At 36.4% G+C, this 12501-nt stretch overlaps 1 protein-coding gene across 1 annotated transcript in view; it reads left to right on the top strand.

The window, feature by feature from the left end:
* Positions 1-12280, top strand: part of LOC121855948 (G protein-coupled receptor kinase 1-like) — a 109390-nt gene extending 97110 nt beyond the window's left edge. Inside the window, exons 12-17 of the mRNA XM_042351166.1 lie at positions 756-930; positions 2779-2879; positions 4643-4805; positions 5874-6042; positions 7363-7607; positions 9275-12280. Coding sequence (XP_042207100.1) covers positions 756-930; positions 2779-2879; positions 4643-4805; positions 5874-6042; positions 7363-7607; positions 9275-9433 — 1012 coding nt within the window. The 3' untranslated portion in view covers positions 9434-12280. The remainder of the gene's footprint in view (positions 1-755; positions 931-2778; positions 2880-4642; positions 4806-5873; positions 6043-7362; positions 7608-9274) is intronic.
* Positions 12281-12501: the final 221 nt, after the last annotated feature.

The raw sequence follows: 12501 nt of genomic DNA on the forward strand, positions 1-12501 counted from the left end.
GATGACTAGTGAAACATTTACCTATCTTGATGAGGAGTTTAACTCAACAGCCCACTGCATTTTGAACCTTCCAAACTGTAAAGGAAGTTTCAGAGCCCCAACCCTCAGATCTGCCTCACCCAGCCAACAACAATGTGGGATGACCCTCACTGTATCCCTGAACAGCCAGTACATTGCCACATCGCCTTCTACTTTTTGGTAGATAGTCCAGGTTGTTAAGAGTCAGTTTATTTCTGGGAATTTGATGAAGATATTGAGTAACTTGTTGCTCATGTTTTTTTTTTATTTATTTATTTATTTTTTTTTAAGAATTTCTCTTCCCCAAAATTAGACCAACCCTCTATAACCTAAATTACTGTTTGTCAAATTGAAGGAAACAATGGGTTTAAAATGCATGTATTACCAGTACAGTAATGGGTTTCACTTTTCATTTTTGTCAATGTGCAAGATCTACGGTAGGTTAGGGTTCCTAAACTGGTCATTTAGAGTTGAAAAGAAAATTGAAGGAAAGAGAAATTTAACACATATTGAACAAAACAGACTCATCATTAGATATTTGAGAAAAGCTCTTGGTGTGACTGGGCAAAGAACTGCTTTGTGGCAATAATGCATCCTGCTACTGAACATTTATACCCGATGGCACTAGCAGGCTCCAATATGGGGTGTTCAGTGTGTTTGTACTTCATTTCGGTTCTCAGCCATAAAAGATATTTCTTGGTTGACTCATTTTTTTTCTTCTTCTTTTCCATATCCAGTGGGACTCATGGCTATATGGCTCCTGAGGTGCTGAGTAAGGGAACAGCTTATGATAGTTCAGCAGATTGGTTCTCCTTTGGTTGTATGTTGTACAAGTTGCTCAAAGGACATTCTCCATTCAGGCAACATAAAACTCGAGACAAACATGAAATAGACCGCATGACCTTAACGATGGTGAGTTATAATAAGAGGTACTGTATTTTTGTTATTGTAGCAAAAGTTATGAAAAACACACCAGCAAAAACAAGACAGTACTAAAGGTGATAATGTGTAATATATTCTTAACTTATTGATAATATAATGTCACATTTCTTATAAAAGAGGATATAGTATTTGTCATAAGTTAATGTAACTATATACAGTATGTATAAATTCTCAAATTCACTGTTCTCCTACACCTCAAACCATATTATTGTATGTCACTATGTAATGAGTATTTAGTTTCTGTATTTTGATTTGTCTATCAAATTTGTCATTCTGTATTACTAGATAGTTTAGGGGATGAAACCCCAGGTTCTAGCGCCTCAAGTAGTGACTTGTATATATTTATATAAAAAAATAAGGTTGAATAAAGATTGATGATTAGATTATCCTTCAACCTTTATACTGGGGTCCCAAAGGATAATTAATTGTTCAAAAGGTGAAAGTGGCTCCCATAGGCCAACACCCCATGAGGGGCAGTGCAGATGCAACACACTGGATACCAAGCCTTTAGAACACATAGTGTTGTTGACACTGTACTCAACAGCCTTCACTTCCCCAACTGGTAAGTAGGTACACTACCCTAAAGGGAAGAAAATTGAGAGTTTTGCTTTAGAGCATAACAAGATTACCCTGATCCATTTACTGTATATTTTTCTTGATATCACCTACAAATTGCTCAGTTCACAGCAACCACTTAATAATCCAATCTCCTATTGCATGTTGCTGACATTCTACGCCCTTTCAGACTGTGTAGACATCTAAGTGTTCTTTGTAGGTTTTAAGTTCTTATAGAATTATGTCATGTCAGTGGACGTCCCAGGAACCTATCCCTCGCGAATGTTGAGGCTCTGATATACAGAGTTGCTCGTTCCTTATACAATATAAGTTATAAATAGATAACTGATCATGAAATTCCTTTTTATCGCCAAGATGGGATCAAGCAATTGGTCATCCATCCCCTTTCCCTTTGGAGTACTGAGATGAGCTGGATCCAGAGCGATTGATCCTGTCTGAGCACTTTGTAGTTGATATCACCAAACAGATGAATGGATCTCTTTATAGAACATCCTCCTACCAATAGCTATCCTTATGAAGTCTGTTATGAAGATGAAGGATAATCTAATTGTTACATGCATTGGGTTTTTAGATTTCAGTTACAAGTTGTGGCCCAAGATCTTGGAGTTTTCAACACCTAGAACTGCTCATTATATTGAATTGCTTCATCCTGACCAGGATTTCCTTAACAATCCTCCATTTCTGTTTTTTGTTAGTTATGTTTTACTCTGTTGGAGTAAGTTATGGACTTGTAGACTATCGATCCCCAACCTTTTTATGTAAGTGGGACACACTTAAAGTGTGAAGTCTTAATACGCTGTGAGGACCACCTTTCAAAATGGGAAAGGAAATAAATTAGTTACTTACTTTTTCACCAGGTTAATGAAAATAAGTAAAGTACAAGAAATATTACACTTTTTAAAAGTAGGAATTTATATAAATACACTAGTGTGAACATGACTCAAATTATAAAAGACTAAGTAACAAGGTTACATTGGCTGCTGAACATACTGCGAGAAATTTCTCCTAACCAATCTCAAACTGAATATTCCCAGCAAAGTGCAGGTAACAATTTTATTACAGCATTAGTATTACAGTATTAGAAAAACCACCCTTACAAGAACTATAACTAGCCATTTACTGAGAGGCTTGAGATCAGCACAATAATGGTTCAGAGGCCTCATGTGTCCTTCAGCCTATGTGTTGGGAGCCGCTGTTGTAGAATATTTATGACTGTAGTTGATAACAATTTAACCTTTTCAGAATGTTGAGCTTCCCGATACATTCACGCAAGAGCTTCGGGGTCTTTTAGAAGGCCTTCTTCATAGAGATGTTGACAAAAGACTGGGTTGCAAAGGAAAAGGGTAAGATTTGGTTTTAGAAAGAACCTTTATATTAGTTTTCCTTCCTATTTTAATACTAATATATTTTATTAATATTATTACAAAGGGACAAATTGGTTTAGGATGTAGAAACTTAATACAGTACTGTATAGTGCAGGGCTCTGGGTAGATAGTGGATGAGGAATTTAGTCAGAGGAAAATATCCAACCAGGAATTATAGTGTATTATCGATAACTTGTGTGCCTAAAGACAATTTCTTAAAGGTAGTGAAATATTAATCCTTTATGCTATAATTCTGAGACAGGTACTTTCTTCACTGCACTGTACAATAACAGGTATTTCGTAAGTGGTTTAGTATGTGTGTCCTGACATGTTAGTTTCTTTTATTACTTCACCACTGATCGGCTCGTTAGCCACTTGGGCAGTCAGTCATGTCTCTGTTACATACTGTTGACAAGTACTAGGCATGTACTGGCTCCTGAATGTATCTGAACCTTCACCAGTATTGGTCAAGTCTGGTCTTGAAAGAGCTTACACTAGGTACCATGACAACACTCCTGGCAGATTGTTCAAAGAATTTACAATTCTCACTCTGAAAAAGTTTGCCCTCACAATTTTCTGGACTTGTGGCTTCTTCAACTTTGAGCTGTGACCCCTTGTGGGGAAGGCATCAGCCAGCTCCAGGTATGGACACTTGACCGAGATTTTTATTTACTTCAATTAGGCAGTTGCAGGTGTTCTAATCTCTCTGGATAACTGAGGTGCCATAGTACAAGCACCAGTCTGGTGGCTCCCCTTTGGACATTTTCAACCAACTGCCAGTCTCTAGCATATCTCTGGGACCAGATGGGATGACAGTATTCCAGACGGGGAAGCACCTCACTTTGAATAACGTTACGAGGGATGGACCGTATAGATATCTAAATTACCTTACAAGACCTACTGGTTTAGTTGCTTGATTCACCTTCTTCTCACACTGGCCTGATAACTTTAGTTCGTTGTTATGTTGACATACACCCAGGTCCTTTTCACAGTCGGTCTTTATTATTGCTGTTTCTTCACTTGGTAATATTAAATCTTAACAGCCATTTCTTCAACCACTCTTGAAGCTGACAGAGATCTTTCTGTAGCTCTTCACAGTCTGTTTGGTTCTTAACTTCCTTGAATAACTTGGCATCGTCTGTAAACATTTGTATGGAGGAGTGTATTGCTTCTAGCGTGTTATTTATGAAATAAACAAACAACAACAGTCCCAGTACACTGCCCTGTGGTACCCTGCTTACCACAGGTACACATGATGATTTTGTGCCATTCATCACCACACACACTGCTTGTGGTCATGAAGAAAGTCTCTGATCCCTGCTAGGACACTTCCTCAAATCCCATACGCTTCCAGTTTAATTCTCAGCCTTTCGTGGGGTATGCTGTCGAAAGACTTGGCAAAATCCAGATATACTCTTTATGTTGTCGATATTGCCACCCTGTTCCAGAATTTGGGTCCAAGAATCCAGCACCTAGTCACATGTGAGAGTACTGTACATTCATAGGAGGCCAATATAAATAGTTGTAAAAAAATGAGTAGATAAAGGGATAAAATATTGCTCTGAATACAGAAAATTATATTTTTTAACTTTTGGTGATGTTCCAAGATTTTTTTACTCTCAGTATTATTAAGTAGTCATAATTTTTCATGTTCTCTATGAATACTGTAGCTATATTCAAAATATCATTCAATTTCTTTTAATATTATCATAATATTGTTGTTATTCTATACTTTCTCATAGGGCTGATGAAGTCAAAGAGCATCCATTCTTTGGGGGTCTTGATTGGCAACAGGTTTACCTGCAGAAGTACCAGCCACCTCTTATTCCACCCCGGGGAGAAGTTAACGCAGCGGACGCATTTGATATAGGATCATTCGATGAAGAGGACACAAAGGGCATTAAAGTAGGATTTTAATATTAAATGAGATATTTGAAATTAATAAATGACTTCAGTACTAAAGTCACTGAAAAGGATTTTTTGGGGGGGAACATAAATCTCAAGTTATTCTCTATTTCTTATAAAATATTCAGGAAATCTATAAACAGAGTTTCTTGTTTACATGTTGTGTTTTGTTTTATGTTTGGCTTGATGTTTTTGATGCATATTTTCATCAATAACTTTTGTTAATTACTCACAGATAACATTCCTCCTTTCAGGTGTTTGTCCTTTGTTCTGTTTCACTTGTTCCTTTGACTTCCTGAATGTCTCCAATCCTCCAATCAATTGGCTCAGTTGATTGTAATCTTGTTCTGAAGTTCATTTCTTACCAGTTTACTCTTAGCCTATTTACTGGTTCTTAAGAAGATTGGGCTTCCCAGCTTATTTCTCCTGATGGTTAAACACCCTATTGCTACCTGGGGAAGTTAGGTAAGTTAGCATTCAGATGTTTAATCATCAGATGTAATAAGCTGGGGTGCATAATATTCATGTGATCCTATTTACATTTATTTACAACCCACTCAATGGATTGGGCAACTCGTATAGTACAGTCAATACATCTGTGAGTTTAATATTACCCGTACAAGACCCCAGGAGCCCTAACATGTGTGGCTGAGACAAAATTCCAGAAGAGTAGAGAGATACAGGAGTCTTGCTAATGGATGAGGAAAACCTACAATGGCAGACAAAATTTTAATTCCAAACATTTGTCTGCCATTGTGGGTTTCTTCTCATCCATTGTTTTTCATGTTATGACTCTCCAGCCATCTTGCTAATAAATTGACTTTGTGAGACCTTCAGGTGATGCTGAAGTCTTGACTTACTTTGTCACACTTAGTTTAAGTGGAAGATGGATTGATTCATTGTAATTTTCTTCAAATCATTTTCTTCTTCTATTATATTGTACTACATTGTTTTATTGTTATATCTAGTACACTTCTCCCAACCCATGCTGTGTAGATTAGAATATGGTTGACAAACATAAAGTATTTCCAGGTTTATTAATTATTTTGTATTATTATTGCATAACAGTTAACTGAAGCAGACCAGGAACTATACAAAAACTTCCCACTAGTAATCAGTGAACGGTGGCAGACAGAAGTGGCTGAAACTGTATTTGACACTGTGAATCTGGAAGCAGATAAAGTTGAACACAAACGACGTGCAAAACACAAGTTTAAGTTTGATGCAGATGAAAAAGGTAAGAGGATTTAATTTCAACCATATGTAAATTTTTATGCATTTTATGATCTATTTTTTTATAAAATATATTGATGAAGTGACTAAATTGAATTACAACACTGAAATAAAACGAAATTTTCCATGGATAGTAATTATTTATTTAAATGTGATTATGGACCTAATTTTCTATATGTTTTAGACAGTTTTTCAGTTTATGAGTCAAGTACAGTAAGTCGTCGCTTAACGTCGTGGTTCCATTCCCGAAAACCGCTACGTTAACGGAAACAACGTTAACAGAATCAATTTTCCCCATAAGAATTAGATAAAATACGGGAGTTACATTCCCCAGCCTCCATTTGGCCCATAAAATACATTACATATGTATTGTACTCACTGATGGATGGAGGTGGTGGAGCTAGTGTGTGGTGGGTAGTGGAGCGGAGGAAGAGGGCAGGAGAGGAGGAGAAAGGTGGCGAGTCACTGAGACCCGGCGGGTGGCTCCTCCTCCTAGTTTAAAACCTCCATTTTTGTAGCAAGGCTAATGGTCTTACGTTGCTTCTTCACAACACTAGCATCAGTAGCACTTGATGGGCACTTGGAAGCCATTTCAAATGGTTAGAGTACAGTTTTAGAGCAAAAACACTTAAGCACGCACGAATGGTGTGGTAGCTTAACAAAGACTGGCGACGCTTGGGGACGCGGTGATGCTCCGCGGGTGAGAGCGTATCACGCCAAGATGAGAGAGGGTGATGCGCCATACAAAGTAGTCTGTGACGACATTATACTGAATCAGCGGGACGTTATCCGAATCATGGGTATCTAAAGAGTAGCGATGTTATAATGAAACAACGTTATCGGGGACAAACGTTAAACAAGGACTTACTGTACAGCGCTTTAATTTGAGTACACAATGTTTTAGTGTTAATAAAACCTCCAGCCAAAGTAACATATCCCCTTCATTTGAGGCTGATGTTGAGGTGGCAAGGAAGGGTAATTGGTATGTTCAAAATGGATCAGAGTCAACCCTCGGTCTGTACAATAGTTCATGATCTGAAGACCAAAAAACCCCCAGTAAAAAGCTCATACTATGAAAACCATTTAACTACAGCTGTGACTGGGTAAGTTATTTCAGGTATCAGCTGGTTTTCTCCAGGTGGGTAATACGTGTGGTATCAAGCTATTTGAGTTTCATGTTAGTACAACTAAGTTCTGTGTGGTTTATCTTAATACAGTATTTGTAGATGCCTCATTTATCATGTAAACAAGTTTCTTACCCATTATTAATTTGGATTTGATCTCTTTTGAAAGAACCATGTTACTGAATATTTTTCTCTTACAGAATCAGATTGTATAATTCATGGCTACATTAAGAAGTTAGGAGGACCATTCACATCAGCTTGGCAAACAAGATATGCAAAGCTATACCCAAATCGTGTTGAACTGCACTCAGAATCTAGCTCGGGCAAGCCGGAACTCATCTTCATGGATCAGCTAGATGACGTTTCTTCAGATTTTGTGCAAATAAAAGGAGAGAACTGTATTGTTCTTAAGACCAAAGATAGCAAGATTGTTCTAACAAATCCTGTAGGTATTTTGAAGTATTTTTCATAATGATACAGTAAATTGTTTGGCTGTGAGTTCACAAAAAATTTGATGTTTAAACAAAAGTATGAACTTCATTTATTTAATTTTTTTTAAGAGGATTGTGTTATATTTTAATATAAATTTAGTTGACACCATACTCCTAGCACCTCTTGTTACTGTGCATTCCAGGGTTGGTAGCATCATCCATCATGCCTTGGATCTCTTGGCTGTTGAAGGGTGATCTTACATCCATCTGTCCCTCCCTGTTTTATCCATCCTCCCTAATGAAGGTTATTAGATGAAAAGGTTATCATCTAGAGGCAGAAGGTGTAAGGATGGCATGTGTCCATTCTGGGTGTGTATGTGCACTGACTGAATAGACATGTGCTCTAATTTGACCTCCTGCTTCATTAGGACAACCCGTACACCTAATCTCCCTCATTTGATGCTAATGGATGTGATGGGGAGGGATATGTAATCACATGAGCCCCAAGCTACCAAGGATGGTGAGGTGTAATGAACCATCCCACTCATGTGATGTAACAACACTTGCTGCAATTTCTGGATTTCAGACTCAATCCCTCAATTATAATTTTATTCATTTTTTCTTTACTTCATTAATGGGCATTTCATTAGTATTTTTTAGATTAATGAAAAGGGGAGAATTGGATATTGTTTTATATGTGTAAATTAAGTATTGAAGGAACTTTTTGGTTGGGTTTTCCATAAGAGTCCATGTCAGGTGGGATGAGCAGTCTGTGTGCTAATTCTGAAGGGATTTATGTGGATTTGTTAACCTTTTAGAGCCACTATCACTGGCTCTTTTTTTAAATCATCCTAACAACAGGAGAAATTATACCAATGAAGGGTTAGTTTATGGCAAGGGGGTTTAAGCATTCAGGAGTAAACCTCAAATGGGTCTTGTGCTGCTTCAGCTTGTCAACATAATGTGTTGTAGTCTCAGTATAATACACAACCCACAAATCCTTGGGTGGTTTGGAGGATTGTGCAGCAGAGGTAGAGGTGTGTGGGGAAGAACTCATACTTCGGGCACCAGCCTAAAATATGGCAACAGCAACTGATTAAGGGAGGAATTGAATCACTGGTGACACAGTAGAACTTATTGGACTATTACACCTTTTCACATAAACGTTGAGACATTGTTATATACCTATTTGACAAATTTCATAACCGAATGACAGAACACATATCGAATGACAATCTAAAATAACTGTTGGTGGTATGTCATTCTCCAATTGTTACATTCTCAAACTATATGTAGACTGTCGGTTTATTGTTCACATCTGTCAATTTCATAACTTATGTCAATCATTTCCGTTAGCATGAACGAACAGTTATTTTAGATTGTCATTTGATATGTGCTCTGTCATTCGGTTATGAAATAATTGTCAAATAGATATATAACAATGTCTCAACATATATGTGAAAAGGTGTACTTGGGAGAGATTAACTCATTTTACAAGTGAGATCTACAGTGTGGGCTTTCAAATTCTAGGTTTGATTAGGATTTTTTAAATGAAGTTAGATGTTATTCCTTTCATATTCCATCCAGGAATTCTTTTCTAAAGATTTTCAGCATTCATTTACATATCTCCTTGTCCTGACCTGTTTATAAAATGGAGTATTAATTATGATATTAATTTCAGGATGAAATTGGTCTCAAGGAATGGTCCATGTCCTTACGGTCAGCTCATAAGATGTCCCTTGAGCTTCTAAGTAACATGGCTAAGAAGGCTGGGAAAATCTACGGAACTGAGGGTAACAATAAACCCTCTTTGATGGCTAGGAATGGCAATGGTAATTAAATTGAAGATAAAGTGAAGTTTCCTAGTGCACTATATGTTACCACTTTGACCAACTATGATTCTCAGAATAACCAGGATTCTGGTAAAGACTATTTACTTCCTCCTGACTAATAAACAGGGTGTTCAGGCAACACAAGGAGAGAAGAACAAGTTGTTAACCAAAGTAGTTGTAGCAAAAAATGTGTCATTGTTAATGGATGCAACACTATTATGTGCAAAAACTCAAGTTTCTTGTATGATACACAAAGGGACTGAAAAAAAATAGCAACTGTGATTAGATTAAAAATAATCAATTGGAAATGGAGAACAAGAAAAGGCTTATGTTTATCATTAGACTACATATATATCATGTTCATTATGGAACTTAGTTCACATGAGACAGAAGTCATTCCATCTGGTTTCATAGGACCTTCTGGAGGTTTGTGATACAGATTCTCAAGAAATGCTTTTTAGCAGTGAGTCTTTTCTGAAAATATGAAATGCAGTGCATTAGTGAAAATAGCATCCAATCAGAGATAAAATAGAAGGAATAAATCTATTTTCTTGGATATGCTGTGTACATTTAACTCAGTATTGTAATGTTGCTACACACTACTGTTGTGTACATTTGTGTCTCCAGAAAGTGATTGAAGAGTTGAAAAGATGTGCATCACTGATATTTCAAAGATTATATTAACAGTGGAATATATATTGGCTGAAAATTGGGATATGAGTAGGTGGAAAAACCATTTGTAGCAGATCTCTTATTGCTTGTTGTATCCCAAAATGCACTTCAATCCTCTTGGTTTATTTTAGGTAAACACATGAGGTGGAGTTAATCTTTGAACTTTTTAAGTGTTCACAGCTCTATTTTTGTGCCAGACAGTAGGACTGAATCTTTAGGATTAACTGTTACACTGACACTGTGATGATGTCTTACTAAGTGAGTGCGTCGCGAGATGAGATGTGGGATTAATTTAATGTGTTGCCAGTGACAACATGAGCAGTAAACCCCTATGGTGGACCTGTTGCCAGCTTCTCTTGTTGACACTCTGTCAACTTTGGTGTTGGTAAAAAGAATTTTCATGTTTGTGCTGTTTGTGTTTCTTTCTTGTGTGTGCACTTAATTGTGCTGCTGTGAGAGTGATTTAAAACATGTGTCGCAGTAACCTTTAAGATTCTACGGCTTCATCATGAACAACTGTTTGTATAGATTACTGTGAGGTGCAGCACAACATGTTTGCACAGTCTTCTCGAGGCATTCTTGCTGGGCTTTGTGCACCAATCCATAAGCTTGTGACTATGAAATGCAAACTTAATATACTATATTGAGAAATACTTTTTTGATCCTTGTGATAATTGTGTATTTTCCTGTTTATACAGTCATCTTGTAAGATGTGTAGTTCTGTACAAGTACAGTCTCAACGGTCAGTATGGCCATTGTGTATATTGTCAATTATTGTCAGGAAACTGGTCACAAATGCTTCCTCCTCATCACACTCACCTGATGAAAGTCAGGAACAGGAGAGCCTCACTTTTTTTTTAACTCTCTTACTGTATATCCTATCTGACATGTCAAGTGTCTTATATACATCTTAATACTATATAATTTTTCATTGTAATTAATGAAACATTAAATAAATAACAATTTTATTAATATTTATTTATAAATAGCTGTGTGTGAAGTAAGTTTATACTGCTGTGTTGTATGTGACTGCATTGCAATGTATATTTAGGATATAGTGTGTTGTGTTGAGGGATAGAGTAGGAGGGAAGCCCATAAAAAATTGAACATAAATATGGGAAGCCTGAGACTGGCCTCCTTGGTGATCCCTACAGCAGAACTTGCGTGTGTCTACTTAACGGATCCACAGTCATACGAGGGACATTATCATACTTCCCATCATCCTCTTATTTGTTAAGTGTTAAAAATTTTTCTTTTGTTTTTTTTGTCCAGCAATCTTGAGCATTAACATCATTTCCATCATCATGACTCTCATTATTAAGGGGATAATTTTACATCAGAGGGGTGTTGCTTTTTTGTTATAGACTTTTAAGTAATTCTTTTGTAGAGATACTGCCACGCTGTGAAGCTTTCATTTCCTTGTAAACTGTATTTTCATAGATTCATAGGCATCCTACAGATGTTTCAAACTGGTGTTATTTGAGTAGGAAAATTGTGTAGATTGTGGAAATACGTAGCATCATGGGAAAGTCATTTATTTCATGTATTCACATGTGAGAAGGCACATGCATGCACATAGTGTACTGGGTTTAGCAATAATGAAAAAAGTCTTTCCTGTGTTTTTACCCAGGGATGCTGAGTTACATGTGCCAGTTTGTACTGTCATTGTAGCGCAGACTATTACAGCAGGAGGGAAGTTAGGATTCTCTTAAGCTGCTGTCTCATTTTTTTTTTTTTTTTTTTACATGGAGGTATTACACTTTAAAAACAACTGACCATCATCCAGTATTATACGGAGCAGGGCCTTCTTCAAATTTTATTCTTATTTATTTAAATATTTTTTTTACTAACAATTTTATTTTCTGTACTCTCCAGCAAGTAATCTTAAATAATTGTTATCTGGATATTTCTCAAACTGAATAGTGGAGTCCAATACTTTTTATCGTACTGGTTTTGTTACCTTTGTGATCTTAAGTGTTCAAAATACTCTTGTCGATATAATCAAAATTTTTGATCAGTTAGCAAAACTTTGTAATTTAATTCAGTTGAACATGATAAAACCAACTTGTAGTAAATCTTACTTAAAGCATATTACAATAAGTAATAGTTAGTGTTGTTTTCATTTTGTGGATGGTCAATAAAGAAATTAGTTTATGCACTGTATAAATAATGCAGAATTTTAAGCCCTGTAGTTTTATTATCAATACTAATCAGATTGTTAGAAGGTATCAGATAAAAAAAAGTGATAAGTTCCCTTGTTAATTTTTTGTTTAATTAGTCTCTCTACTTTTGTGAATGAGGATTTAATTGTTTCAGTTGTTAAGATGCAAATACATCCTCATCTAACACCTAGTTCACCATCTAATTTATTCTCTTGACGCCTCTAGTTTCCACAGCTCATTCA

The sequence above is a fragment of the Homarus americanus genome, unplaced genomic scaffold (genome assembly GCF_018991925.1).
Source record: "Homarus americanus isolate GMGI-L3 unplaced genomic scaffold, GMGI_Hamer_2.0 scaffold19117, whole genome shotgun sequence".
Taxonomy (NCBI): domain Eukaryota; kingdom Metazoa; phylum Arthropoda; class Malacostraca; order Decapoda; family Nephropidae; genus Homarus; species Homarus americanus.